General features: G+C 44.1%; 1 protein-coding gene across 1 annotated transcript in view; it reads left to right on the top strand.

Moving 5' to 3' along the window:
• The first annotated feature begins 303 nt into the window (after positions 1-303).
• Positions 304-25,544, top strand: part of ATP9A (ATPase phospholipid transporting 9A (putative)) — a 61,540-nt gene continuing 36,299 nt past the window's right edge. Inside the window, exons 1-8 of the mRNA XM_067307738.1 lie at positions 304-377; positions 11,955-12,099; positions 13,053-13,166; positions 15,419-15,527; positions 22,312-22,370; positions 23,244-23,295; positions 23,866-23,960; positions 24,747-24,827. Coding sequence (XP_067163839.1) covers positions 310-377; positions 11,955-12,099; positions 13,053-13,166; positions 15,419-15,527; positions 22,312-22,370; positions 23,244-23,295; positions 23,866-23,960; positions 24,747-24,827 — 723 coding nt within the window. The 5' untranslated portion in view covers positions 304-309. The remainder of the gene's footprint in view (positions 378-11,954; positions 12,100-13,052; positions 13,167-15,418; positions 15,528-22,311; positions 22,371-23,243; positions 23,296-23,865; positions 23,961-24,746; positions 24,828-25,544) is intronic.

Raw genomic sequence — 25,544 nt, 5'->3', positions numbered from 1 at the left:
CAGCCGAGCCGAGCCGAGCCGAGCCGAGCCGAGCCGAGCCGAGCCGAGCCGAGCCGAGCCGAGCCGAGCCGAGGCAGGTGGCCGGAGCGAGCCGAGCGCAGCCGAACCGGGCCGGGCAGGGCCGAACCGGGCTGGGCGGAGCGGAGCGGTGCGGAGCGGGCGCGGCACCTGCGTGCTGGCAGCCCGGCCCCCTCGGCGGCGCCGCCAGACGGCGGCGGGCCGGGCCGAGCCGAGCCGAGCCGAGCCGAGCCGCGGCGCTGCTGGGAAGCGCATCCCCCCCCGCTCCGCTCCGCCCCGGCCGCCGCGGCCATGACCGACAACATCCCGCTGCAGCCCGTGCGGCAGAAGAAGCGGATGGACAGCAAGCGCCGCAGCGGGTGAGCGCGCCGCGGGGCCCGGCACGGCCCGGCACGGCCGCGGAGGGGAGCGGAGCGGAGCGGGGCGCCGCCGCCGCCGCCGCCTTCGCTGCGGGAGCGGGAGCGGGAGCGGTCGGCGGCGCGGCTGCCTCTGCTGCCGCCGGGGGCGGCGGGGCCGGTGCGCGGGGGGGGCGCTGGAAATGCGGCGGAGCGGGGGGCCGCGGTGCGAGCCCGGCGGCAGGAGGAGGAGGAGGAGGAGGAGGAGGAGGAGGAGGCAGGCGCTGACAGGTTGCTCCTGACGCCATTGCCGCGGCGCGCCCGGGCGGAGGGCAGGCTCGGCCCGGCGGCTCCGGCGCCGCGCCCGGGCAAGCCGACCCGAGCCGAGCCGGGCCAGGCCGGGCGGGCAGGGGCGGCCCAGCCGGCGGGGAGGGAGCCGCCGCCGCCCGCCCCGTGCCGGCCCCCGGCCTCTTTCCCCCTTAAACCCTGCAGACAAAGCGGCGCCCGGCGGGGCGAGCGGCTGGTGCGCGTCGGGGCGGCGGCGGCGGCGGCGGCGGCGGCGCGGGGCTCCCGGCCGGGGCCCGGGGAGGCGGCGGCGGGGCCCGCGCGGTGCTGTCCCCGCTGGTGCGCTTGGCTCGGCGCTGGCGAGCTCCGAGCTGATGCTGCTTTCCCCCCCCCCCCCCCCTTAAGAATCACGTTGGACCGCAAATAGCCTGTATAATTCTGTAACAAAGATGTGTAGCTAAATGCGGAAGGCACCGTTCAACTGTATCGGTTGAAGCAACACAATGTCCTTGCCTGTGGGATGTTACAGCATCCTGGGTGTGGGGTGTTTTCGTACAGTGTCCTAGGTGTGGCATGTTTTTTTACAGGAGATACATGTTTACAGTGGTGTTCCCATGCCACCATAGGGGGTTAAATAGGGAAAAAGATCCTTTCATGCCATTTCAGTAAGAAATTGCGCTACTATTCAGACAAGTTGGTTTGTATACAGTGGGGTGTACAGGGTATTCAAGTTACCTGGCTGTCAATTATTGCAGTACATGATTTGTCCCTGGATCATATGTGTTTTTAGGTGTGGTGATTGATATTAGCAAAATAACCCAAAATCTCAAAGGAAATCGTGACTTTTGAAACAGAAGAAAGTTGATATTTTTCCTTGTTCGTTATGGGTTTTGTTGACAGTTTTGATTCAGATTCTTCTAATTGAAATTACTCTACATAGCTTATTCACTGACAGAACATGGTTTCTAAAATTGCTATATAATACACCAGGTTGTACTGCGGGCAGGGCTATGACATATGTGTGATGCAGCAAATGCCTCCCCCCGCTGCAGAGCGTGCAGCGCCGGGCTGTCCCCAGGGTGCAGCTACCTTTGCAGTAAGTTTGTTGCATCAGTTACGTGATGGGGAGGGAAGTGGAGGCATGAGAAATTTCCAAAGTTTCCTGACAGATTTGTTGCCATGAAGTTCTCTGGTGTCCCCAAAGCCCCTCGTAGGTATTATGATGTGGCTAGCAATGTCTAACAGAAATTACCATGATCTAACCTAAGTTACAGTTCATTGGTTGTGGAGCCCTAACTGGTTAACAGTCACAGAGGTGGTAATTCCTGTGTTAGCCAGAAATTTTGATAATATAAAGTTCTGAAGGAAGATGGCTTGGGATTTTTCTTAATAGTAGTCTGAATAACTTGGATTTTTCTGTCTGGTGTGGTAAGTTTCCTGTTTGAAGATAGGACTTATCACACATACTGGGAACTCTTGTCTTATTGCTGAGGAGCCTGCAATATGTTAGTTAGTTGATCAAATGATAGTGTGTATAGCAAAGCATCTAAATAGAGCAAATCCAAAGCAGGTTATCCAAGTTATAAACCTAAGGAGAAATCAGTCAGTGAGAGTCACTGATATCAGATGCAGAACAGAGAGAACTGGGAATCTTAGGCCGTGATCATGACTTTTCTTCTGTTCCCTTAGAGAAAAACACAGACCAAAGCACTTGTAAGTCACTGTCCTTCATACACGTGAAAACCCAGCGATAACCAAGTCTCAAAAGACTTCACTTTAACACAGCCCCGACTGCAATTTCCATTGTTTTCCTCAGACAGGGATCATCTTGTCTGTCCAGCCCTCTGGAATGGAGAACAGATTTCTGTTCATGTACTGAATGACTTAATAGAAGTCTTCCTGTATGTTAAGAAAGAAATAAAAAATGCTTAGTTCTCATGTAGGCAGTGAAGGGCAGGTGTCATCCTAGCAAGGCTTTCGTTATAGCCTTGGCCTCTAGCTTACTTTGAAGAGAAGCCGGCAAGGAACTTGCACTGTAGACTTGTGGAGATAAGTGATGGTACGGACAGCTGTGATACGTTTAATAAACCAGTGAGAGTGGCGGTTATCTGTTCCTGAGCATGGCTTTAACGTGGATCTTCCTGGCTGCCACCAATGGGTAAGCGCTAAATTCTGCAGCTGTATTCCTTGAACTTGGCCATGTTCTTCAAAATGCTTTGCAACACTCTGAAAACCACTATATGCATATGCCGGTTAGGAAGGAAGCGTAGCATTAAGTGCTACAGGAATGCTGGTGGTGTGGGGCTGAGCTCAGACAGAAAAGCTGCAAGTTCCTGGAGCACCCAGATGCTCCATTCGGCGTATGACATGAGATTTTCCCTAAATAGCTGATGGTCTCAGCCTGCAATCCTGCAAGGCTTTTCTGAAACCAGCAAACTGCTGTGCAATGTAAAAAGGCCTTGATCCATAAACGTGTGTGTGTGGGGGGGGACTAGGGAATGAGGCAGGGAAGGAGGAGGATTCCTGCGAGACTTCATGCGGTCGTTGCACAGGATGCGTGTGCATGCTCTCTGGGTCTATTTAAAAGGACAAATTCCATTTCCAAGCGAGCAGAGAGCGTGGGGAGCTCCTGCCCCGGGTCTGGCTGCATGTGGGAGTGCCTCCGTGTGCGCAGAGCCGGGCGGCTTTCCCGCAGGCGGGCTGCTCCGCACCGACGCCGGCGCTGGGTGGGAAGGGCTGGGCTGCAGGAATAGCCTGTCTCCTTGCCCGTTCCTGAGGCGCTCCAGCTGCACAGTCATGCCGGTGGAAACCGGGAAACGCTCAAATAATGTGGATATACATAGGAAGGCTAGCTGGTCATGCACACCTCTGGTATTTTTTTATCAGTAGGAGAAAATAAAACTTATTTATATGCTTTTAAAATAATGAAATGAGGCATGTTTGTATATTAAAGATGCCAAGGACTGTTGCTGAACAGCACAGCCTGTGAGAAACACTGAAACATCATAGAAGAAATGTGATTTTTGCTTTAGAAATGAGAAAATACATTGATGAACTGCAGTGCTGATTTGACAAATACTACCCCAATATTAGGAAAATGAAACACATTTCTTCATTAGGTTTGTTTTACATGAAAAATGCTTATGAAAGCATTTTTCATTTTCTGTCTCAAACATTTCTCTATAAAACATGCTGCATTTATAAATAAATACTTTTTTTTCTTGCTCATGGCAGTTAACCTAGCATCTCACGATCCATCTGTCAGGTTTCTGTTTCTTGCACCGTCACACAGGAGACCTTTGCTCTTCACCAGCTCGCGTTCATTCAGATCCTTGTGCAAATTAAGGGCCACGTCACCGATAGGACTCGAAGTTGGGAATACAATTCACAGGGTTAGATGTTTTTCAGTGGTTGTGGTTTTGTTTTGGGGTTTGTGGTGTTTTTTGCCAAGTTGCGATTAAACTGTGAATAACAGTGCTCTTTAAATATCCCGTATAAGCTCTCTTCATATACTTTTCACATTCTTTTCATAAGATATTTGTTAGAAAAAATTCATGGGGTACAGTGACTTGCTAATTTACTGCACATCAGGGGCTACTACAATATTGTTCAATACTTCAGTTGCAAAACAGAGATGGAGAAATATCTTGTGAATTCCTAAACTTTTATAGAAAAACGCTCACATTTCTGTGACTTTGATTCCCATTCCTGGAAAGCGCATGCTAATTCTAGCAGCATCTCTGAACAGCAGTGAGGCAGTGAAGTAAACTTCTAGCTGTCTTTCTGAGTATCTTTTTTTTTTTTTTGCCTTTTAAGAATGCAGTCATTTGATCTCTTGATGGTAAATATTTTGTTATCCTAATAATGTCAATATTGCTCCCCTGGCAGAAACCGCCAGCTTTCTCCGGTGTGACACAGCCCTTGCCCTGAAGAGAGAAACTGGAATCATGTGCTGGCCTGAGCAATCCCTTCCCTCATAATCCAGGTCTTTAAGCTTGATACCAAAAATAGGGATGGTATCCAAAGAAACAAGAGGTCACCCAACACAGCTATGCAAGTGCACGTAAAATTCCTTCTGGGAGGAACAAGTGAGTTAACTGGAAAAAGCTGATAACCACAATCTGAAAGGCTTCTTATTTAATGAGTTCTTGATAAGTACCAGGATAATCTTAAAACAGATTAGTGCGCTTGTTTGTGCATGATCAGAGTGTTTTATTGTTCCTGGTATCCAACTGACTTGACTTGTCCATCTGTTTTTTTGTTCCTGTTTAAGCTCACCAGAAGTCTTTGGGCATTTTCTTCGCCCTTTACTCTCGGTATGAGTTGTGGTTGTCTACAGTGCATTGCGGATAGAAAACCTGTTTTGTCATCTTAGCAAGCGGGCATCCTAAGTCTGGTATTAAGCAGCACGACCTAAGACTTAGCACCCTAAGCCTAGCCGCGTCTCCCAGCAGTACGAGACCTTGGCAGGCGTTTCAACGGGCTTCTGCTGTGGCTGCTGTGACGGCAGGCCAGGCGCAGGGCGCCGGGGAGGGAGCGCGGGCCTGCGCCCTGCGGGCTCCGCGCACAGCCCGGGGAGCCTGGCGTTCGCCCACTTGCAACACCAGCACGGGCGAGACGAGAAGCGTTGGGGCGATGACGGCGTGCACGTGTCCCCGGTCTTGGTAACGAAAGCTACCCTTGCTCTGTTAGAGCACTAATTGCGGCTGTAGCCTCTCCTGTTTGTGTAAAGCACTTTGTAAGGATCGCAGGTGGAGCAGAGAGGATTTTAAAGCAGAACTAATGCGTTTAAATGCATTGATGGCACTTGGCTGTCTGTGGGGAGGAGTAACTGTTTGCCTGCAAGAATGAGCCCATAGTTCTGCATGCGAGAAATGTCTGTTTTCTTGCCATGAAAATCTCTCCATTTCTCCATTTCTAACTTATTTCAGCAAGCTGTGGACTGGCACTTGCACAACTAGTGTGCGGAGATAACTGTCCCCACTTAACGTTCCTGGCAGCGCTGGGCTCGCGCTGTGGGTTTCTGCTCTGTGCCCACTCAGCAAAACATCGCCGGAGCGCCTGATGGTTGGGGGACGAAAGGGAAAAACAAGGTCAGGGGGTAGATAAGAGTTAAATTCCTGTGCGGCTGGTTGAGTTTTTTGCTCGGCTCTGTAAATTGTGGAAGAGGCTGGGAGATACTGACGTAACGTGATGGCAGAGTTCCCCCCTCGACCTCCCTGCTAAGCTGCTGCACCGTGTGGCTTTATATTATTGCTGGTTGTAGTGTTGTTTCGTTAGTCAGATTAGCCCCCCAATTCCTCTATTTTGCAGGGAAATCTTTTGTTAAAAGGCTGTTTAGGAGCCTTTTTAGTATTGTAGGGAATGCTGGATATTCTGCGCTTGGGCATTGCTACTGCTGATAATCGTCTGCAAAAACTTGCTAGGCAGGAAGTTTTTCTATGTTTGTCTAATTAGCTTTTCAGTTTGCTTTCCCTGTAACTCAGCAGGTTGTGAAAACATTGCAACTTTTAGCCAGGAATTTCACAAAACTTATTTTTACACAGTAGATTCTCTCATGTCCTCTCTTGTTACTTAGAACTGTATAGTTTTTTGTTTGTTTGTTTTCAAGCATAATAGTAACAGAGAATTTGCAAGTTAAAGTTCCTATAGCAACAGGTTTCTATGTGATGGGAATGCTATGAGAGGTAATGCTTTTCCTTGCAAAGTGGGTGCTAAAGTTTGGGTTATTTCACTTTTGTGAAATTGCCTCCTACGTCCCTCTCTTTTGGGTGCTGTCAATATTGGGGGCTACCATCTCGGGTGCCTCATTTAGGTAAGCACATGGGTAAGTAGTTTTGCAGGACCGTGATCTTGTATTTAAGATATGGTGATGGGTGTTAGCATTCGTGGTATGTTGAATTCATAATATTTTGAAGAAGGCTAAGAGCAATTCAGTCATATGTAAACACTGGGCAGAGTGCATTCTTCTCAAGGCAAAACATTCTGCTAGTTTGTGGGGTTCATTTGTCATTTATATGCTTATGAAGAAAAATGCTGTTACGTTATTTTCTTCTTAAAACACCTGGAAGTCTACTTTGGGAAATTTAGATATTGGTTTAACAATCTTGAGAAATATTTGGATATTGATTTCACTATTTTAAATTTGTCTTTGGAACATATTGGTGAATTTTACTTTGTAAAAAATGAAAATCACAAATAAAATACTTATTAAATTATGGTAGTCCCCTGTTCAAGCCTTATCCTATTGTAAATATGATATAGGTATGTTGCTCTTTATTTCACTGTTGAGTAAAATCCCTAAAAGAGGCCCAGCCTAAAAGGTAAACAAAGGTGAGTGGTTTCAGATGTCTGCTTGCAAGGAGCTACTTGCTGTGTCTATAACTGGGAAGCAAGTTGTGTGTGATGAAACCGAGTGTGCAAACACCAGGTTTGCTCCCTTGGGCAAAAACCTCTTGTTTGGAGCTTTATAATAGAGGTCATTCGAAATTCAAAGTAGTTAAAACATGAAATCAAGGCTAATCTTTTGTGTCTTTCTCCATCACAAAAGAAGGAGAAATGATTTGTTCCATAGAGCAAATATATTTTCTATTAAATTGTGGTCTGAATACCACTGTTTTCACTATTTTCCTTTAAAATATAGTTGGGATATAAGTTACTCGTGAAGGTTTGTCTTGTCTCTTTGTCTGCAAACACAAAAGAGAGCAGTAATTTAAAGGTATCAAACTAATAAAAGATATTTTTGAAGTACACGAATTTAAGTGTTTAACACTGACTTTACTGCTTATGCCATGTAGGTAACTGCCTTTTTGATGTGGGTATTATACACAACAGTGCAAAGAAAGACCTTTTAGTTATTTTTTTCTTAAAGAGGAAAAAAGTGTTTGTAAACCAGACAGAACCTGATAATTTCAGGAGCAAGTGTAACTTTTGGGGGCTGGCTGCGTTTAGGTTACTGGTACGGATTATGTTTCTTAAGGAAATCAGAAACAACAATGATGGTGCTAAAGACCCTAGCAAGTCAGATGCCTCTTGTATGTACTTGAACAGTAACATATCTCCAATTATTTTATTCTGGTAATTTGGCCTAGCTGTTCACAGTCATCAGTGTTTTGAGTTGTTCACACTGCCGACTGTTTATTTTGGCTGGATTTTCCTGCATCTCCCCAGTTTTCTCTCCTTCAGCAGGTGAACTGTTTGCAAGTGAGGAGGGTTGACAGCCGTTGGGGGCGAATCCGTGTATGCTATAGCAGCAGGGTTGTTATCGAAATGTGGCAGACTTTAAAAGCACTCAGATGTCGGAATTCAGGATTTGACTTACCTGGAGCTGGTAAGAGACTGTTCTGCACCATGCAAAGTCTGTAATTCTGTATGCCTTCAGTCCAAATGTGTGCATATGCTGCATAGGGCTCTGCAGCCTTGGCGGCACTTGAGCTTGAAAGCCTCTTTGAGTGACAAGATGTTTTTCCTCTGTTTGGGCAGCACCTTCTGCTCTTATGGAATCACTGCTTAGGTTGCTCTGTAGTATGGGCTAGAGAAAATTCACCTTTCAGGGCTCATCTGCTGCTTTCTGTGAGATGTAATGATGTCAGAACAGTAATTTGATTGAGCAAAATTCTTCTGCCTACTTTGAAAAGCTGGAGAGAAATTGCCTGCTAAGTCATACTCTTGTAAACTTAAAGTCCTTGCGTACTCGCATAGTACTGAATCAAATTAGGATATCTTTTCTTTACTTGTTTTTGGAAGCAGAGTTGTATTTTATTCCTCTTGTATGCTAAAGGAACTTACTTAACTAGTAAGACTTGTTTCTGTTCATTTGCATTCAGCACAGCATAAAACATAGAAAATGGTATCTTTGTATAAAACCACCTTGTCTAGGGCGAGTTGTAAACTTTGTTCATCATGCTACTATGTATCTTGTAGCAAGACACAGACTTCAAGAGCTGAATGCTTCCGGTACTTCCTTAAATAGTTACTTACTTCATTTCTTTCGGTTACATATGTATTTAACTCTACTTTTGCAGCAGAAAGCTCTGATTCAGGGCAGATCTTAGTATTGTTTTCCGGAAAGATTTTCATTAGAGCTCTGAAACTTTGCTTTATCACTCTGGTTGATAGTAGCTTTCCCCAAACATCAATGAAATTCAATAGGACTATTACTAAAGGAACAAGAGGGAGTGGGAAGAGATTGGCTTTTGGTAAGAAGCAGTGACAACAGAAAAATAACCCTTTTTTGGTCGGGGAGGTTACAATGCTTCAATTTTTGAAGAGAGAGACTATTTTCAAGTTTCCCTTGAGAAGTTGCTGGTAAGCCTTCACATCTTCCATGGGGTAACCTATACTCCATTGGATTCCTTACTCCAATAAGGATTCATCACGTCAAGTAATACAGGCGTGGGAGGGCTCCTGGCTCTGCCAGTGCTTTAACGGCACCGGAGACCCCATGCAAAGTTGGCACCGGCATCCAGGGCTGCCTGCCAGGAGCCGATGAGACTCAGCATAAAACATTCCTGCTGTAAGTTTGAAAGAGTATCGCGGTGCCTAGGCACGAAGGCTACTGTTCTCTCCAAGTGGAGCATGGCATTCCTGGCAGCCGCGGCGAGCAGCGGTCGCGGCTGCCGCGGGGCTGCCGGCACAGAGCGAGCGCGGGGCCCTTTGCAGGAGGGGCAGGGACGTGACGCTGGGCCGCTTGCTCCAGCGCGGAAGCCCTTGCTCCTCCTGCAAGGAATGCGTGCAGCCTGCGAGCAGATCTCATAGTCAAGTAAATGCATATTCTAGCAAAATGTGCAGAAATATGGGTGCTTACCAAAAGCAGTGCGCCATTCTGTGATGTTACTGTTGTTTCAACAGAGAATATATGTAACAGGAAATAGACTATATATATATATATATTTTAATACTCGAGTGGGTTTCAGTTGCTTAAAATAATTCGAAGGCAACAAAGTGAAGTTGCTGTGATTTGAGCAGCTGCTGGTGTGTGCTGCCCGCAGGGCGCATGCAGAGGCCTTGGGGAGCAGTGTAGGCGGCCCCGGGGCTGAACTCCCCTGCGCCTGAACCGGGGCTGGGGCAGCAGCGCGGCGCTCCCCAAACAGGCACGAGCACAAGCTATCTCTGTGGAGGGAGAACAATTTCACCGTGAATTCTGAGCACTGAAAAATTGCAAGACTTATTTCAAAAATATTTTAAAAAATATTTTGTGAGGGTTTTTTTTGAGTCTCTGGAGATACCACTTTTATCTTCATTTCATGTATTTCTCTGATATTAGTAGGGCCAAGAAAAGAACCTCAACATTAAAAAAAAAAAAAAAAGTGTTTCCTGTAACCTAATCCCTGCTTTTAGCTGAGGGAAGCAGCATCTAGCTGGAATGTTTATAGGCAACACAGTGACTCTCAAAACAGGGAATGCAGTTGTATCATGTATGATACCCAGCTGTGTGCTGGAGGACACTTTAGCGTGGATAGGTGCAATTATCTAAATTGGAGGGATGACGTGTTGCGTTTGTTGAATCTAGTAAGCTCCAGACCGCCCCGAGTGCGCTAGGGAAAGGTCAGCAGCCAGGCTGGCCTGGTTTGTAGCTGGGCTGCAGAGGCAAATGGTGATGGCTGTAAGCTCCTGGTTCAAACGCGTGCTCAGGGAGCTGCTCAGCTCGTGTTTGATAACCTGCATTTCAACCATCTCCCCGGCAGAGAAGAGGTTATCCTTCACTAACTGGGTCAGTCGTGGCAAAGTTGGTGTGGCCTTCAGGCTTTCCATGTAACTTTTAGTAAAGGACAGGAACAATGTTAAATAAATATCTTTAATATGGGCATGATTTGAGAAGGTAGAAAATCAGCATGCTATGATATGAATGTTTATATTTTATTTATCTTGGACAATTTCCTGGAAAACTGGCATGACAAGATTTAAAAAGTAACTTTTGGAGCTAGGTAACGGAAACTTGATGAACTGCATGCTGATAGCTGCTCTTGTTTCATTAAATATTTTCTATTTTTGACAAAGTAGATGAAATTGCAGAAGAAAACAAGTGCAAGAGAGGTTATATTGGACTAGTGTGACTGAAAATAGCATGAACTTGTGCACTGATGGTGAATCCATGCAGCAGGTATTTGGGCTGCTGGAACTTGCTGCCTCCTCCGTGGTACTGCAGGTAGAACAATAATCTCGGGAGCTAGAAAATGTGGATTAGTATAGATAAACTGGGAAACCACGACTGTGTAGCTGGATCTGTAATGCATGTCCTCTGTAGACAAGAATGTGTTATTCATCAGTAGATAACATATAATTTGCCATTAATATAAACAGAGCTAATGACTAGTAATACTACATGCAAATAAAATCAGTAGTCTTTTAATATCTATTTTTAGATTCCTCCTAACATTTCATTTCTTGGAAGGAATATAGAGTATTTTTACTTAGCAAGACTGTTTTAAGGGTAAAAATTCAAACATACAACTATTAAAACCTTATGCTAAAAATTTATAGATAAGATTTCCATGAAGTAGGGGTTGCAGGGAAGGAGAAGACTCTGTCCCTTCCTTAGGGCTTATTGGATCACTTTACAGATGTGCATTCCTATTTCAGTTCAGTTCACTGGTGGGAAAACAACCTTTTATTTGAGGGAGTTTTCATGTGTCACAAGGAAATAAAACAAATAATAAAAAGCATGTGATCATTTTTTTTTTTCATGGTAATTTTCTGGTATAAAAGCTACAATGCAGCATCAGTGTGAGGGGACCTTTCTGCCTGTGCCCCAGATCTCCTTGCTTTCTGAAGTCAATCCCATCCAGAGGTGGAAGCTCTTCCATCAGCCAGGTGGGAATGAACCTCGGAGCAGATGCTCTGCTCTTACTGGCCCATGGGGTAGGACATAGCAATGACCCGACTGACTCAGTTGAGTCATGAACTTGGTCCATGCTTCTCCACGCATCGGTTTCCTGAAAGTAAGCCAAGGAAACTGCACACCCACGCACTGCTCCAGGCGCATCTGAGCACCGACGCGTGTCTATGCAGCTCCGTACACATAGTTGCCCGTGTTTATTAGCGGGTCTAACACTGCATGAGATGTTTGCTCATAGCTCAGCAAGCTGCAAGGCAGGCGTGCAATGGCTCAGGCCAGCTGGATGTCTACATCTGGTAAAATGATGAGGTCTTGGTTTTAAGATGCTTGTGATGTAGTAGATAATCGGCAGGTGAGGGTCGGTTAGTGAGAGACCAAGAAGTGACGCTCAGCTTGTGTTCGGCTCAGTTGGTTTGGGGTGTTAAGCGTGTGCAAGTTGGAGAAATATGGGTTGAAAATTAACTTTGCTCCTCCCGTAGGTGTTGCGAGTGCCTAAGATGCTGTGGGAGAAGAGACCCGAGGCCTCGTACTGTTTGGCTTGGCCACCCGGAAAAGAGAGACCAGAGGTACCCTCGCAATGTGATCAACAACCAGAAATACAACTTTTTTACTTTCCTCCCTGGGGTGAGTATGAACAAAGTCACTTCTCATCACCCTACCCTAATCCTTTCCCCATTTTCATTGGCTTTAGGGGGTACAAGAACAGAACCTGGAGCCAGAGGAGATAATGAACACTCTGGTGCCACACAGACCTCCTGCAAAAGCTGGCTCAGGGCACCAGGAAAGCAGACACATATTTAGTGCAGTGGGTTGCTAAGTGTGATTTAACGGTGAGGACCTTGTTGCCTCCCTTCCCATGCAGAGGCCCTGAAATGCTGGTCATGAAGCTGTTGAGGGAGGAGTCGGGATGTGTGGGACCAGCAGCGGCTGTTTTGGTGGTGTTGCCTGTGCCTGGGAGGAGCTGCAGGATTCAGCCATCCCACATGTTCTTTTGGTGGCAGCAGGAGAAACAAGTCTGGTTCCCCAGGGATGTTCCCTGACTTTGGGTTTTTTTTTTCCTTCCCATGTCGACAGCTTTTCCACCCCTGTTGAGTCCTTCACCTTGGGAGAGAAGATTGCTCTCCTAAAGCTTCCTTCTCTGTCTCTCTCCCCAACCCCATGTACAACTCCTCTGTGCTGTAGTGTTGGTTATTAAAATGGGCGACACTCAAATTTTCTGAGTTCACTGAATTCCTTTGACATGCGTTCAGCATGATTTTGCAAACCAAATAGACGGTTATGTTGCTGTTTGGTGTGAGTATTGCTTTGCAGAGTGGGGGTTGTCAGCAGTTTAAAATAAATGTGGAATGATGTATTTCTGTTAAAAACTTCAGCCCAGCTGCGTGGCAGTGTCGCAACAACTCACTCTGCAAGAGGCAGAGTATGCTGACCTTTAGAAGTGAATTGCCCGGACTGCGTTAAGTCTACCCTAAGTTAGCATTCAGACGCTGGAGGAGCTAGCAAAACTGTTTCTTATTGTTGGTTCAATAGGCACAACTTCTGAACTCATTAATCTTCTCCCTCCTCTTTTTTTTTAGGTGTTGTTTAACCAGTTCAAATATTTCTTCAATCTTTATTTCTTGCTTTTGGCCTGCTCTCAATTTGTCGTGGAAATGAGGCTTGGTGCACTTTACACATACTGGGTTCCTCTGGTAGGTAATTTATTTATTCAAGAAAGTTTCAGTGTGTGACTACAAAATTTCTTTTGCTGCCTTTTCTCTGGGGTGTAAATTTGTACCTTAAATCATTTTGTTTGCTTGTTTTCTTAAGGCCTCCTTTGTACGTGTTCTAGTGTAGATACTTACTCCGACTTTAAGATTTATTTCGTAAAGGTTGAACATGGCTGAGAAGGATACGTTTCATAGTTTAACCACATTGTAAAAAAACAAACAGAAAGAACAGAGATGGCCCCCCAAAACCCTCCTGTGTGTGCGCGTGTACATGTCTCACGTGCACACATGCACACGCTCATTCATACTCTCTCAAGGTGCAGATGCTTCTTCCTTCCTATAAACTATTTGCCCTTGTCTTTTGGTAGCCACGTGTTTCACCTACAACCAAAGCAAATTGATAATAACCAGGTTTGAAGCAGAAACTCTTGGGCTGTCAAAGGACACCACGAGGAACGGTTGCACGGAACGGCTAATGCAGGGCTTGTTAATTCTCCGAAGTGCTCGTGCAAGCCTATTACACTTGTAGTGGACACTTTAAATGTAGCTACCTCTTACCCCCCCCCCCCCAATCTTTTATCCCAATAAAAACTGCTATTTCTCTCTCTATGGGAATGTTTTTGCTACACTTCAGCCCAGAGAATCATGGTTTAATTTAGGTTCAGAGGGACCGCTAGTCCCACTGCCTGCTCAGAGCAGGGCTGTCGTGGTGTTGGCCTCATCTCCCTGAGTTTTGAACATCTCCAAAGATAGAGATCCCTTCTGCTTTAAAGAAATGACACAAAATCAACTGATTATAGAAGAACAATCCTCTTTCTACAGTACTACTGTCTGCAGTTTGAGAAGCACTAGTGGTAGTGTAGCTGGTGGCTCTGCTGAGGGAGTTGAGGGTGGGCAAAGGAGATCATTTTGGACCTAAATGCAGCAGGATCCCTGCTGGCAAAAGATGGAAAAAATAAAGGGGCTATTTCATGGGGTTGCTAAAACTTTGTGTGTATTAGAGCCTGGATCTCACTGAATTCCCACTCGACTGGGTGCTTATAATTTGCTGTATGAATCTAACACTAGTTTCACAAGATCATATCACATAAATAAAATACACGCAGGATCTCTCTTTTCAAGCTTTGTATAGGCAATTGCGACTTGTCCGTGCTAGGTGAGCAATTTGAATTTGGCATATGAGCTGCCAGAAAGCTGTACGAGGAAGGTCCTTGTTTGCTACTGGCTGCTGATACAAGTGTTTGGGCTAGAATGACATACGTGAAGGCAGAGTGAGGCTGCACATGTGGCAATATTTTGGGATGATTATTCGAAGACTCTTCAAGCAGCTAAAATGTAAGCTGAAAATAATTGATGCTTTTTTATTATATTTTGGAAAGCAGGTAGGCAATTCTAGCTAAACACACAAATGCCACTTTTAAATAGAAGAGAAATGTTCATTCTCATTTCTTTTCTGCTGATGAGGAATGTTTTAACTGTTCAGTGATTCTGAGCTAAGTAGTACTTAATAAAAATGATTTCCTGGTCCTAGCCCCATAGAGAATTATTTTGCGTGAACTTAGCTTATTTTTAAAGTTAAGAGTATGATGTGGGCATTTTCCTTATGACATGAGGAAATGAAATGACTGCTTATATCCATGGAAAAATAGGACTGAAACCCTAATTGGGCAGACATGTGATTATTCACTTTTGTGCCATCTGTAATTCATGCGTGTAGGTTTAAAGTGCCTGTTCATGTTAGTAAGTTGAGTATGCGCATATACACATGTACGCACGCACGTGTGTGAGAGAGAGAGACTGAACCTCCCAGATTAGGTGAATTAACTTTGATAGCTCGGCGGTTGAGGGAATACTGAGATTTGAGGAATTTTGTCTTATCCTGGACTTTTGTGTAACCTCTTTCAATCTTGGCCACTCCTCTGTGGAGGGAGATGAAATGCTATTTACCCACTTCAGATAAACTTTACAAAGATTTGCTTGAGAGGTGCTGGGGGAGCATCATGGTAAAGCTCAAATGCAATCATAATTTTTTTTTAAGTGACAAGTCCACTGTCAGTTTACTATTAGGAGTCTGGACAGCAGCTCACAATACCACTATAATGATTGAGCGACAGAAAATAGGCTAAGGAAACACGAATTGTGGGCATTGGTGCTGATAAGTGTCACGTCTTGCTCTCATCAGACGCAGCTGTGATTCCCCCCCAGCTGTTTTATCCATTCTCTTTTCCTTCTAGGGATTTGTGCTCGCTGTCACCGTCATCCGCGAGGCAACGGAGGAGATCAGATGCTACATGCGCGACAAGGAAGTGAACTCGCAGATCTACAGCAAGCTCACAGCGAGAGGTCAGCCCCGCGGCTCGGGTGCCCGCAGCTCGCGCCCGCGCCCGCGGCGTGACTCGTAACCTCCTTTAAACCCTCTTTGCTCCTAACGCCAGCGTATGCCAGAACTTCCCCCCCCCACCACCACCAATATTATCTCTCTCTGGTGAATTGGTGTCACCAAAGAAAATGAAATCTGGGCCTGGATCAGCCTTGGTTCTGGAGTTGGATTATTCCAAAGGGAAATGTGTTTCCCTTCCTGCGAAGCCGGGACGTGCGAGCAGCCCTCCAGAGCGCTTTGTGAATGGAGGGAGGGAGGTGCAACCACAGGCAGCAGCCTAGGAGGAAGAAGACAAGAATGAGGCTAGAGGAGATGGGCTGTACTGCTTGCGTTTTTGTTGTTTTCTTCCAATTTTAGTAATCACGCAGCTGTCTTTCCCCTGCGTTGTATGTCTTGCTTGATCACCGTGTGGGCAAGAGAGACCAATGTAGGAAGGATTCCTATAAACTAGCACTTCATATTCTTTAATGGAAACAGCTTTACTCATCTTTGCTTGAGAAAAGGGAGCGGGATCCACATCTGCAAATTATTTACAAAAGCACTCTACTAAAAGGTTAAGCCTAGGTCTGTGGACATTGTCAGAAGATGGATATGCAAGGCAGATTCAACTAATGAGGGTGAGAGTAGGCTATCTGAGCAAGGTATAGAGTCGGGCAAAACGCTTAATGGTAAAGGTAACTTTAAATGTTTATATACCCTGACACTTTCATTGATCAGGAGGCATATTTGAGTATTTCACTTGGGCCATTAATCTGAAAACACACCTAGTTATAGCGTCTAGCTTTGGGAACCCTTTCAGCATTTGTTTTGCAAATTATAATTACGTAAAAGCACTCAGTGTACTAAGGAGCACGCAAGCGTGTATGCTAGATTTCAGGTGACTTGCCTGACATACTGACATACTCTATCATTTATTGAACAGGCGATGCCAGTTGAGTTCCACTGTTTTTTCTGAGCTGTGCCAGGCAGAGACTTACCACTGCAAGCCCTTTGCTAAAAGAGATCGTGTGACACGTTACCACGTCTTTTGTGTTTAGTAGTGACTGACATAGCTCCTCAATATTGGCAATGTCTTCTCTTATATTTTTGTACGCATCTTCTTTAGCCCTTCTCTCAGCTGTGAGGAACTCAAACCTTGTTTCTGAGGGAGCCGGTATGTCAGTTGTATCTGATCATTGCTGCTGGTCATTGTTTACAACTTCGTTGTACCTAACAAAGACATTTAGTTTCTCATTTGAAAAATTGAAGGCTTCTTTACTATGGAGTTACTGCTAATACCATGACAACATCAGTGAGGCCAGGGTTTTGTTTTTCAAAAAGAATGATCTAAATTTAAGCAACTCTTTTTCTGTTTCAATTTTCTTTGTTATAAAAGTTTATACCCCTGAATTAAGATGTGGTGAACTAGGTGTACTAAAAATATGCTGCTTTCAACACTTGCACTTTTAAGAATAAGCCTCCTTTTTAAGTGTAATTGCTTAGAGCTGTATATGTTTCACATGCCAGGAATTATGAGGCAACTCCAAACTAAGGAATTGGAGTTTCTGAATATTAAATCCCCTTTTAATAACATGTTCTCACTACAACACTTAAAATGCTTGGCAACCAACAAAAGCCCCATCCAAGAGGGGTGTAGTACATCTATTTAAAGATATAAAAGAGTTGCCTTCTGGATTCCTTTCAATGATGTATAAGGGGCCTGACCTCTCCTTTAGTTCTTTTCATATTGCTATTACGTTTCCCATGAATGATTTCCCTCCCCCCAACCCTTTAACTTTTCCAATTTCGTGAAAGAAACCAAGGAGGATTGGCAGCTGGGCACTAGCAGAAAGCCTTAAGCCACTTTATTTTACTTTTTAACATACATTTGGTGGTGGTGGGGGGAGAGTAATGAGGGTCTCCAGCGGTATAGTTTATAGTAGGAAAAATCACAGAAAATCATTTATAATTGCCTAGCAGTCTGGGGAGAAAAGTCAAATTCATTCTCTCACACACTTGCACTTTGGTGTCCTTTAGTAGCCTAGCTTTCAAGAAGACTCAAGTACCCATTTTTTTCACTGATTAAAACCTTAACGCCTCCAAGCATCATCTACAAACATGGAAGTAGCTTGTGATGTCAACATGGGTGGGGACTGGATGCTTTTAACCAAAAGAAAGGTGTAATATTTTTTTATCTATTAGTATAGTTAAAATGTAGATAAGCTTTCTAGCAAACACCTCTTCAGGTGAGAAGTAGAAGCGGCAAACATCAAAGTTAAAATAAGTTGAGAACGCCTGATCTTCTTGCCGTTAATTTTCAGTGTGGCTGACAAAACCCCAGAGAGGACTTGCTGCAGACAGCGTATAGGCCATTTCATTTTTTCTTTTGTTGTAAAGCACAGTTCATGCTTCAGGATATTAGCACAGTCCTGTACTGAAAAGGGCAGTGCAGAAGGGCACCAGGGCACAAAAGCCCTCTGAAATGTTGAGATATATATGTTTTACTTCACAATAGTTTCACCTCTAAAGCTAGTGCTTGGTGGGGCAGAGGTTAGGAGAGGTGGAAGCTGAACACCACTGTTCTCCAAGATTGGCTATAACAGGCCTAATGGATCTCTGAAGCTTTCTTCAAGTTATTTTTTGGTTCTGCTGAGTAATTTCACTAAGCTGCTGTTAAAGTGTAGGACTGGGGAAGAGTTTCTCCCATCTCCAACCTTGGCCTCCCTGGCCCAGGGATGTAAATGCATATTCAGTTCTGAATGAAGACGAGGAGACTTAAGCACATGCTTATATGCTTTTTTGAATAGGTATAGAAGTAAGCACAGATTGAAGTGCTTTCCTGAACCAGGATCCTCTTGTCCTCTTTGTGCATTTTCTCATGCTTTGAATTCTTGCTAGCGCGCTCTCGACAGAGACCAGCTGTATGCTCAGTTGAGCAGTCCCTGTTACTGCACTTCCAAAGACAACTTCTGCCATCAGCCGAACACAAGGAGCTCTCCAGCATCCAACTTGCTAACACGATACTCCTGGTATTTTGTAATTATTGGCAATTTGCAGCTTTGTTGCTGTATGTGAAAGTGTTTTTTTTTTTTTTTTTAAATGCACTCATCTTGTTAAACTTTCTAAGATTCACTAAGCTGCTTTCTTTATAGAGGAAAGAGGGAGAATCCTCTTTGGATCGCATTTTATTTTGAATATAGTTGCTAAATTCCAGTGACTAATCTTTTTGGAGGACAGTGCGAGGCAGGGTAGATAGTAGTGTAATTTCTGTATGGGACTGGTTCCTTTAGTTCTCATAACAACAACAACAACAAAAAAGGCAAACAAACAAACAAAAAAACTCTAAAAACTGAACCTGTTTTCCCTTTCTACTGCTATGATCCATTTAAGTTCCAAAATGATGAAACCAGAAGACTTCTGGAAAGCATTTTTTAATAGAATGCTCTGTATTTAGAGGACAGTTGTTTGGATTGTAATAAAAAACAATCAAATTTCAATCCCCTATTCATAAACCTACAAGACTGCTTGTGTTCGGGGTCTGTATGCCGGCTTTCTGCTTGACGGAAAGCTAGAACTGTGCTTGCAAATTCTTGGTTTGTTTTTCTTCTCCCTCACCCCCCTCAGTAACACAGCATAATAGAGAGAAACTCCACAGCAAGAAATGGGAAGAGACCTCCTACTGAGGGGTGCTACTTAAGATACAGATCATTGGCATTTACCAGCCATATAAAAACAATATTTTCCCAAACCCTCTGAGTCTTACTCCTCAGTTTATACAGCATAAGGCCACAAAAGCCAGAAGTTTGGTGCAGTGGATCCAAACAGTCCCTTTTTCAGGTTCTAGGATGCATTTGACATGTTTTAATAAACCTATCGCTTCATCTTTAATTTGGAATTAAGTATTTTGATCTCTACCTCAATGAAAACCATGTGGATCTCTTGTGAGATCTTGATTTAGGTGTTTACATGGTACAAAGAGGCATTTCTCCTGGCTGATGTATTTAATACTTTAAATAATCTGCATTGTGATACATCCATCACGCTGCCGATTCGGTAATAATTCCAAAGGCTGTAGCTGAAGCTGGAACAAACTGTTTCCATTTAATTGTGCCTTCTTTTTTCTACTCTTTTATCATAAGAATTTTTCAAAATATAGCAAAGATAAATACAAAATACAAGCAAATATCATTAAAACTTTAAGAACTGATTCATTTTAACATAAGAGAGCAAGACTAGTTGCTTTGTGTGTGTGTGTTAACCACTGATTGACTTGTATTCTGATTAACTTCTGAAAATAGACTGGAAGCAAAGCTGTTAAGTAAATGCTGTAAAATCCACACTAATTCTAAATATACCTATTTGTATTTAGAGGGAAGTATTTTTATGCATTTATAAAAGCACTAATTTAGCAGTAGAACAGTACTGAGAATTGAAGCATTAGTGTTATTAGCTAGTTTCTTAAACATGTGTGAGAAAATCTACATCTAGTATTTAGCATCTAGTTTTTACACTGAAGGAAAAAGGAATTATGGAATTCCCAAGATCAAAATAAAACTAATGCAAGTAAGTTGCTTTATGGGAGTCCTGAGTCAAAGGAAACATCTGGTCCTGTGCCGCCTTAGTGGGACATATGGTACATACTGCAGAGATATCATCCATGAGGGGCCACAAGTATGGCTGGAGAAGCAGAATTAGTTTTGCTACCTAAAAAGGGAATCTCATTTATACAGCAGTTATTTAAAAAAAAAAAAAAAAAAGGCACACTGGTTAGAAAGGTACTTCTGTCCTCTTTTTCTTTTTCTTTTACCTTAGAATAGCTGAGACTTTTGAGAGGCTTGTTGGGAACAACAGATCTGTTCCAGTCAGTTTCTTCTGACTGAAACAAATTTTGAAGCAGATAATGTTGTTTTGGAATACTGATCCAAAAATCAGCATGAAAATGCACATAATGATAGGAAATCATCAAGTTGTAGCTTTGTCCAGGCATTGCATTTTTTTTTCCAGCATGAATTTACATTATTAAGAAAAATGCTATGAAAATAAGATTCCTTTCCATTTCCAAACCCTGCAGGTAGTGCTTCCGATGCTGATAGTCACCAAATAAAACATTGCGCTTTTCAAGGGAAGTGAATAAAATATGGTTAAACAAAGCCACCGATCCTAACCAAGAGGCTTCACACAATGATTTGGGAATTTTTATGCCTGTGGGAAGAGAATGCAGTTTTTCCTCCTTTGCAGAGCAGAATATTCAAAAGCACTTTTTGTTTTTTCATGAATAACCGTATTAAAAGGGGAGGAAGAGATGTTATCTGTCAGACCCTTTTAGTGTCGTAGTACCTAACTTTGTATAGCCCATACATAAGACTGCCAGGGATGCTTTTTTGGATCCTCTTGGAGTGCGGCTTTTCTTTTTAAGCCTCTGCGTAATGGACTCTTAATCCCTGGTATGCTTCCTGCCCCATCAGAGACGTCTTTAGCCCAGCATTGATTTTGTTTACCCTTTTTTAACTTAAAAAAAAAAAAATCTCACCAGGCAAAACCCCGAATCTGCAAAAGACCCACGAGATATTTGTGCAATGGGCCGTGACTGCTTATAATTTGTAGGAATAATTACGGCATGTAAGGAAGGCTGCATTTATTAGGAGCAGGGACGAAGCATGTTGTTAAGCACGCAGTGTGTCACCAAAGCAGCAGGCTGCCGGGAGCTCAGAATGGCTTTCTTTGTTAATTTGGAGCAGAAACACTGAAGCATATCCTGCGAAGGATGCTAATGAAGGGACTGCCAGTAGTAAAATCCCCGTGACCTTTGTGCTTTGTGCTAATTTCCCTTCCCCCTTCCGCGTGGCCCCGGAGCTGCGAGCGGGCCGGCCGGCCCCCGCACGAGTTTGGAGGTACAGTAGGAGCGTTGTCCCTGCCCGGCGCGAGCTCCCGCGGGCCGCCCCCACTCCCACTCGCACCGCCGCGCGTTAAAGAGGCTTTTGTTGAAGCGGAGCAGACGGACACGTAGAGGCAGGGCTCACATTAACTGATTATAAATCACTCGTTTCGCCGAGCAAGCCGAAGCTAGAGCTGGCTAATGATCTAAAATTACTAGGCAATTGTTAAATTAATCCCCTGTTTTAAAGCAGCTGGTAAATGCTTGACAGCCGCAAAGGAATAAATGCCGAGGTGTTTTCGGCAGGGTTTCTCCGGGCTGTGGCCGCGGAGAGGCGAGAGAGCGGCTGTAGGACTGGGCCGGGTATAAACGCTGCGGCGCAGAAGGGGACGAGCCTTGTTTGGAAGACGTGTCCATTCTAATTATGGCTTCCAGGTCTGGGCTTGAAGGCTTAGGCTTTAAACTTTCATCCGCTTGGGGAAGAGGAGCCGCAAGTTGGTGCTTCTCTGTCGTCCCCATGCTATTCCCGCGTTGTCGTCCGCCTGGCAGTATTTTCAAATCCCTCGATTAAACGGTGTGAAAGGAGTATGACGGCTAGCTTCGAAGCTGTCACTAGCGAGTGACCGGGGGTTTCTGCTCCCAGGACTGAGGTGGGTAGCTGTCCAGGCAAATGGTTTTCCACCTTTGTCACAGACCGAAACCCACCGCTTTACCCGGTGGCAGCGGTGGGTTTGAGGAGCCCCGGTTGGGCGGCGTTGCGCGATTCTTGCCGTAGAAACGTTGCCGGTTCCCTCCCGGGGAGCGAGCTGGGGGGAAGCGTGCGGAGAGCGCCGGCGAGCCCCGTCGCACTGGCGTGAGGTGCGCTGTGACTCGCCCGTGTCTTTCCTCCGCAGGGACCGTGAAGGTGAAGAGCTCTAACATACAAGTAGGCGACCTCATCATTGTCGAGAAGGTTAGTGTGCGCGTTTTGTTCGCAAAATGCTTTTTGCGCAAGCCCGTAGAAAATGGCATATTTTGAAGCCCTATTTGTTTTATGGTAGGCTCAGAGTATCGAGTGTCAGATATTAAGATGTTTAATCACTTCTCAGGATTTTTCTTTTTCTTTCTTTCTTTTTTTCCCCTTGTCTTGAGATTAGCATCATAGTCTTTAGAAATAAGAACAAATCTCTAATTAAACGTCAGTGACCTGAATTTTTCCACTTAAACTACAGCAAGATAAAAGAAGACGGCATGACCCCATCTCTGACTGTTGAACACAGATAAAACACCGGATACAAGGGCAGCATCAAAATGTTGTGTTTCGTGTAAACACCTAACACAAGTATTGGGAACACAGAGATCCATATGCAGGCCTCTGTATGTACAGATATATTTTCCCTTCATGATGCATTTTTTCACATGTTCTCTGTGCAAGAAAGTGTGCACCCTAAAACTATCAGCATGAAAATATTCAGTACAAAAAGAGGAAAATGGTGCCTGTATGCTCCAGACACATGGTTTCCTCTAGCACAGCGCTTCTTGAAAGGAAAGCAGCACTAGTTGAAAATTCCTTCATACCTCTAGGGTTACTCACTAGCTCTTTTGTAAACCTAGACGTTAGTGCGGGCTGGTCAGTGGGAGCTGGCACCGGTTATTGTTCTGCACTTGGGATTCTGCAGGGAAGCGATTTCAGGATTCAAAGCAAAATGAATGCCAAGCTTCAGTCCGACAAAGAAATACACATTCTCCTCCCGAGCCCTTTGCCTCGTCACCGTGGGGCTGTGGACGGAGGTCGCACACGCGTGCGGGGCTGCATGCACAATAATGGCCTTTCTTCTTGCAACAGAACCAGCGGGTCCCTGCTGACATGATCTTCCTGAGGACGTCGGAGAAGAATGGTAAACATCTGGAACCAATTGTCAAAATAGTCATTAACCTTTCACTGGTTGTTTAGAGAAAATTATCTTTTGGAAATGTGAAAGAAATAGATAATAGTTAAATTTTAGGGAGACAGAGAATTTAAACACTTTAGCGGACCACCGCTTCTCATGTTGTTATATGCTGATTTGGCTTGTTAATTAAAGAATATAGGTAGTTGAATCCAACTACCTCCCAATGACTTGCGTTGTAGATGTAAATCATTTTACTTGCCATTCAGATTTGTTTTGTTAAGTGTGAGATAAGGAAATGTTTGATCAGAAGATTTAGAAAACATAAAGACTAACGAGAATGTTTCAAATATCTTAAAGATACAATGCAGTGTCTCACTGTATTCAGACTGTTGGAAGGAACTAAGTGTGTGATGCAAGAATAACATTTTGATTCTTACATTGTTAACAAATGTTACTTTAAATCAGATACTGTTTTCAAAGGAAGAAAAGTGTCCTAGCTATGAAGCCATATCATAAGCTATTGATGTTCCTAAGACACATCTAGAGGGAACACTAACTGCTGTTGAAAATCCACAGGATCTTGTTTCCTTCGCACCGATCAGCTGGATGGTGAGACGGACTGGAAACTGCGGCTGCCTGTGACCTGTACCCAGAGACTGCCAACTGCTTCTGTAAGCTGCGTTCTTGCAAAATACTTTATTTGTTAAACAAACATATCTGATTTACCTGAAAAATGTTCAGTTCCTTCAGTTAATGGACTGTTTGAGAAACTGGTTGATTTAGCATTGCTTCGCACATAACCTCCATCAAACATGATATTTTCCAAAACCCTCCAGCAAAAATAGTTTGCATGTTTAAGAAAGAAAGAAAACAAAGGGAATCTGAATACCTGTTACTGAAGTTCTCTCTGTAAAAAGTGCAATAAATTTATTTTATACAAATATTTGGAAGAAGGACATTCTCTAGCGGTGGAGTGAATAGTTCCTATGTGTGTAGGAGTCAGCAGTGAAAGTGCCGTGCAGAATTAGCATATTTTCTTGTCACCCTAGAACGGTTCCTGATGACAAAGGCACCTCGAACTAAACATCAGGTGGTAGGATGTTCCTTGTTGGCCTGGGAAGACTAGTCTAAGTCATCTGTACTGAAAAGTAAAGAGAATCATAGGCTGTATTGGTTATTCAGGCTGAAATTTCTTTTGTGGGGCACCAACAACTAAGCAACTCCCAGGAGTCTCTTTGTGGTGTCGCTTCAAGAAATACCCTTAGAAAAATACTGTCAGTGAAGCTGGGATAATGATTGCATTTTCTCCTAGATAGTTGGACTCAGATAAGTAATATGATTTAATAACTATCATAACTTGATTAAGTAACTCTTGCTTGAAGTACTTTGGTGGAAAATTTTGTATGTTATTAAAATGTGGTTGTCTAACCATCTGCTAAAACATGTCTCTCTTGTAGGACCTACTTCAAATCCGATCTTATGTATATGCAGAAGAGCCCAATATAGATATACATAATTTCGTGGGGACCTTCACAAGGGTGAGTCCTCCTGATATATCTTTTAAATAATATAGGCAGTGTTTGCAGTGCAAACCTTTTGAAAGTTTCCAAGATTCCAGACATTTTCAGGAGAAATAGAGAAGGGTTGCCATTCATTGAACCTTCTTTTTTTTCCTTCATAAAAATCATACGTGAATTAAATCTGAAAGAAATATATGGTTATTGAAGCTTTGATTTGAAGACGATTTCATAGGCTGTTCAGGGTTAAGGACCCTACTCTGAAGGTATTAAATCTGAACATATAGATCAAGACTGGTAGTTGCATAATCATTGTGCCTGTTCAGAAGGACCACCACAGACTCTGAAGGATTAAAATTGTCCTCCCAACTGTGAAAAGGCAGAGTATCTTGGCTAGGTGAGGCAAAAGCAGTCTGGATTCCAAGTCAGGTGGGGTTTTTTTGCTTTGAATTGCATGCAGCCTATGTGAGCTCAGTTATATATGCTCTCTATCTCAGAGGGCAGTGGCTCAGAGCTGCTGTGAAGTATCACTGTTTAAAAATGTCTTTTGACTTGATGGGAAGATGCACTGCCTATTTGGGGCAAAAGGTTGCCTTTTTTTTTTTTTTTTCCTCTCACGTCTCACTGGGACTACTAAAATTCTGAGATGCATCCCCTTAGGGAGCTTTCAGAGGACACATAGTTGGGTAACAAACAGGAGACAAGGCTTTTTGGAAGTTGTTTGCTGGTATATGTAAG

The sequence above is a fragment of the Apteryx mantelli genome, chromosome 18 (genome assembly GCF_036417845.1).
Source record: "Apteryx mantelli isolate bAptMan1 chromosome 18, bAptMan1.hap1, whole genome shotgun sequence".
Classification (NCBI taxonomy): Eukaryota; Metazoa; Chordata; class Aves; order Apterygiformes; family Apterygidae; genus Apteryx; species Apteryx mantelli.
Note: the sequence above shows the minus strand (reverse complement) of the source record. Positions and strands in the feature narration are given on the sequence as shown.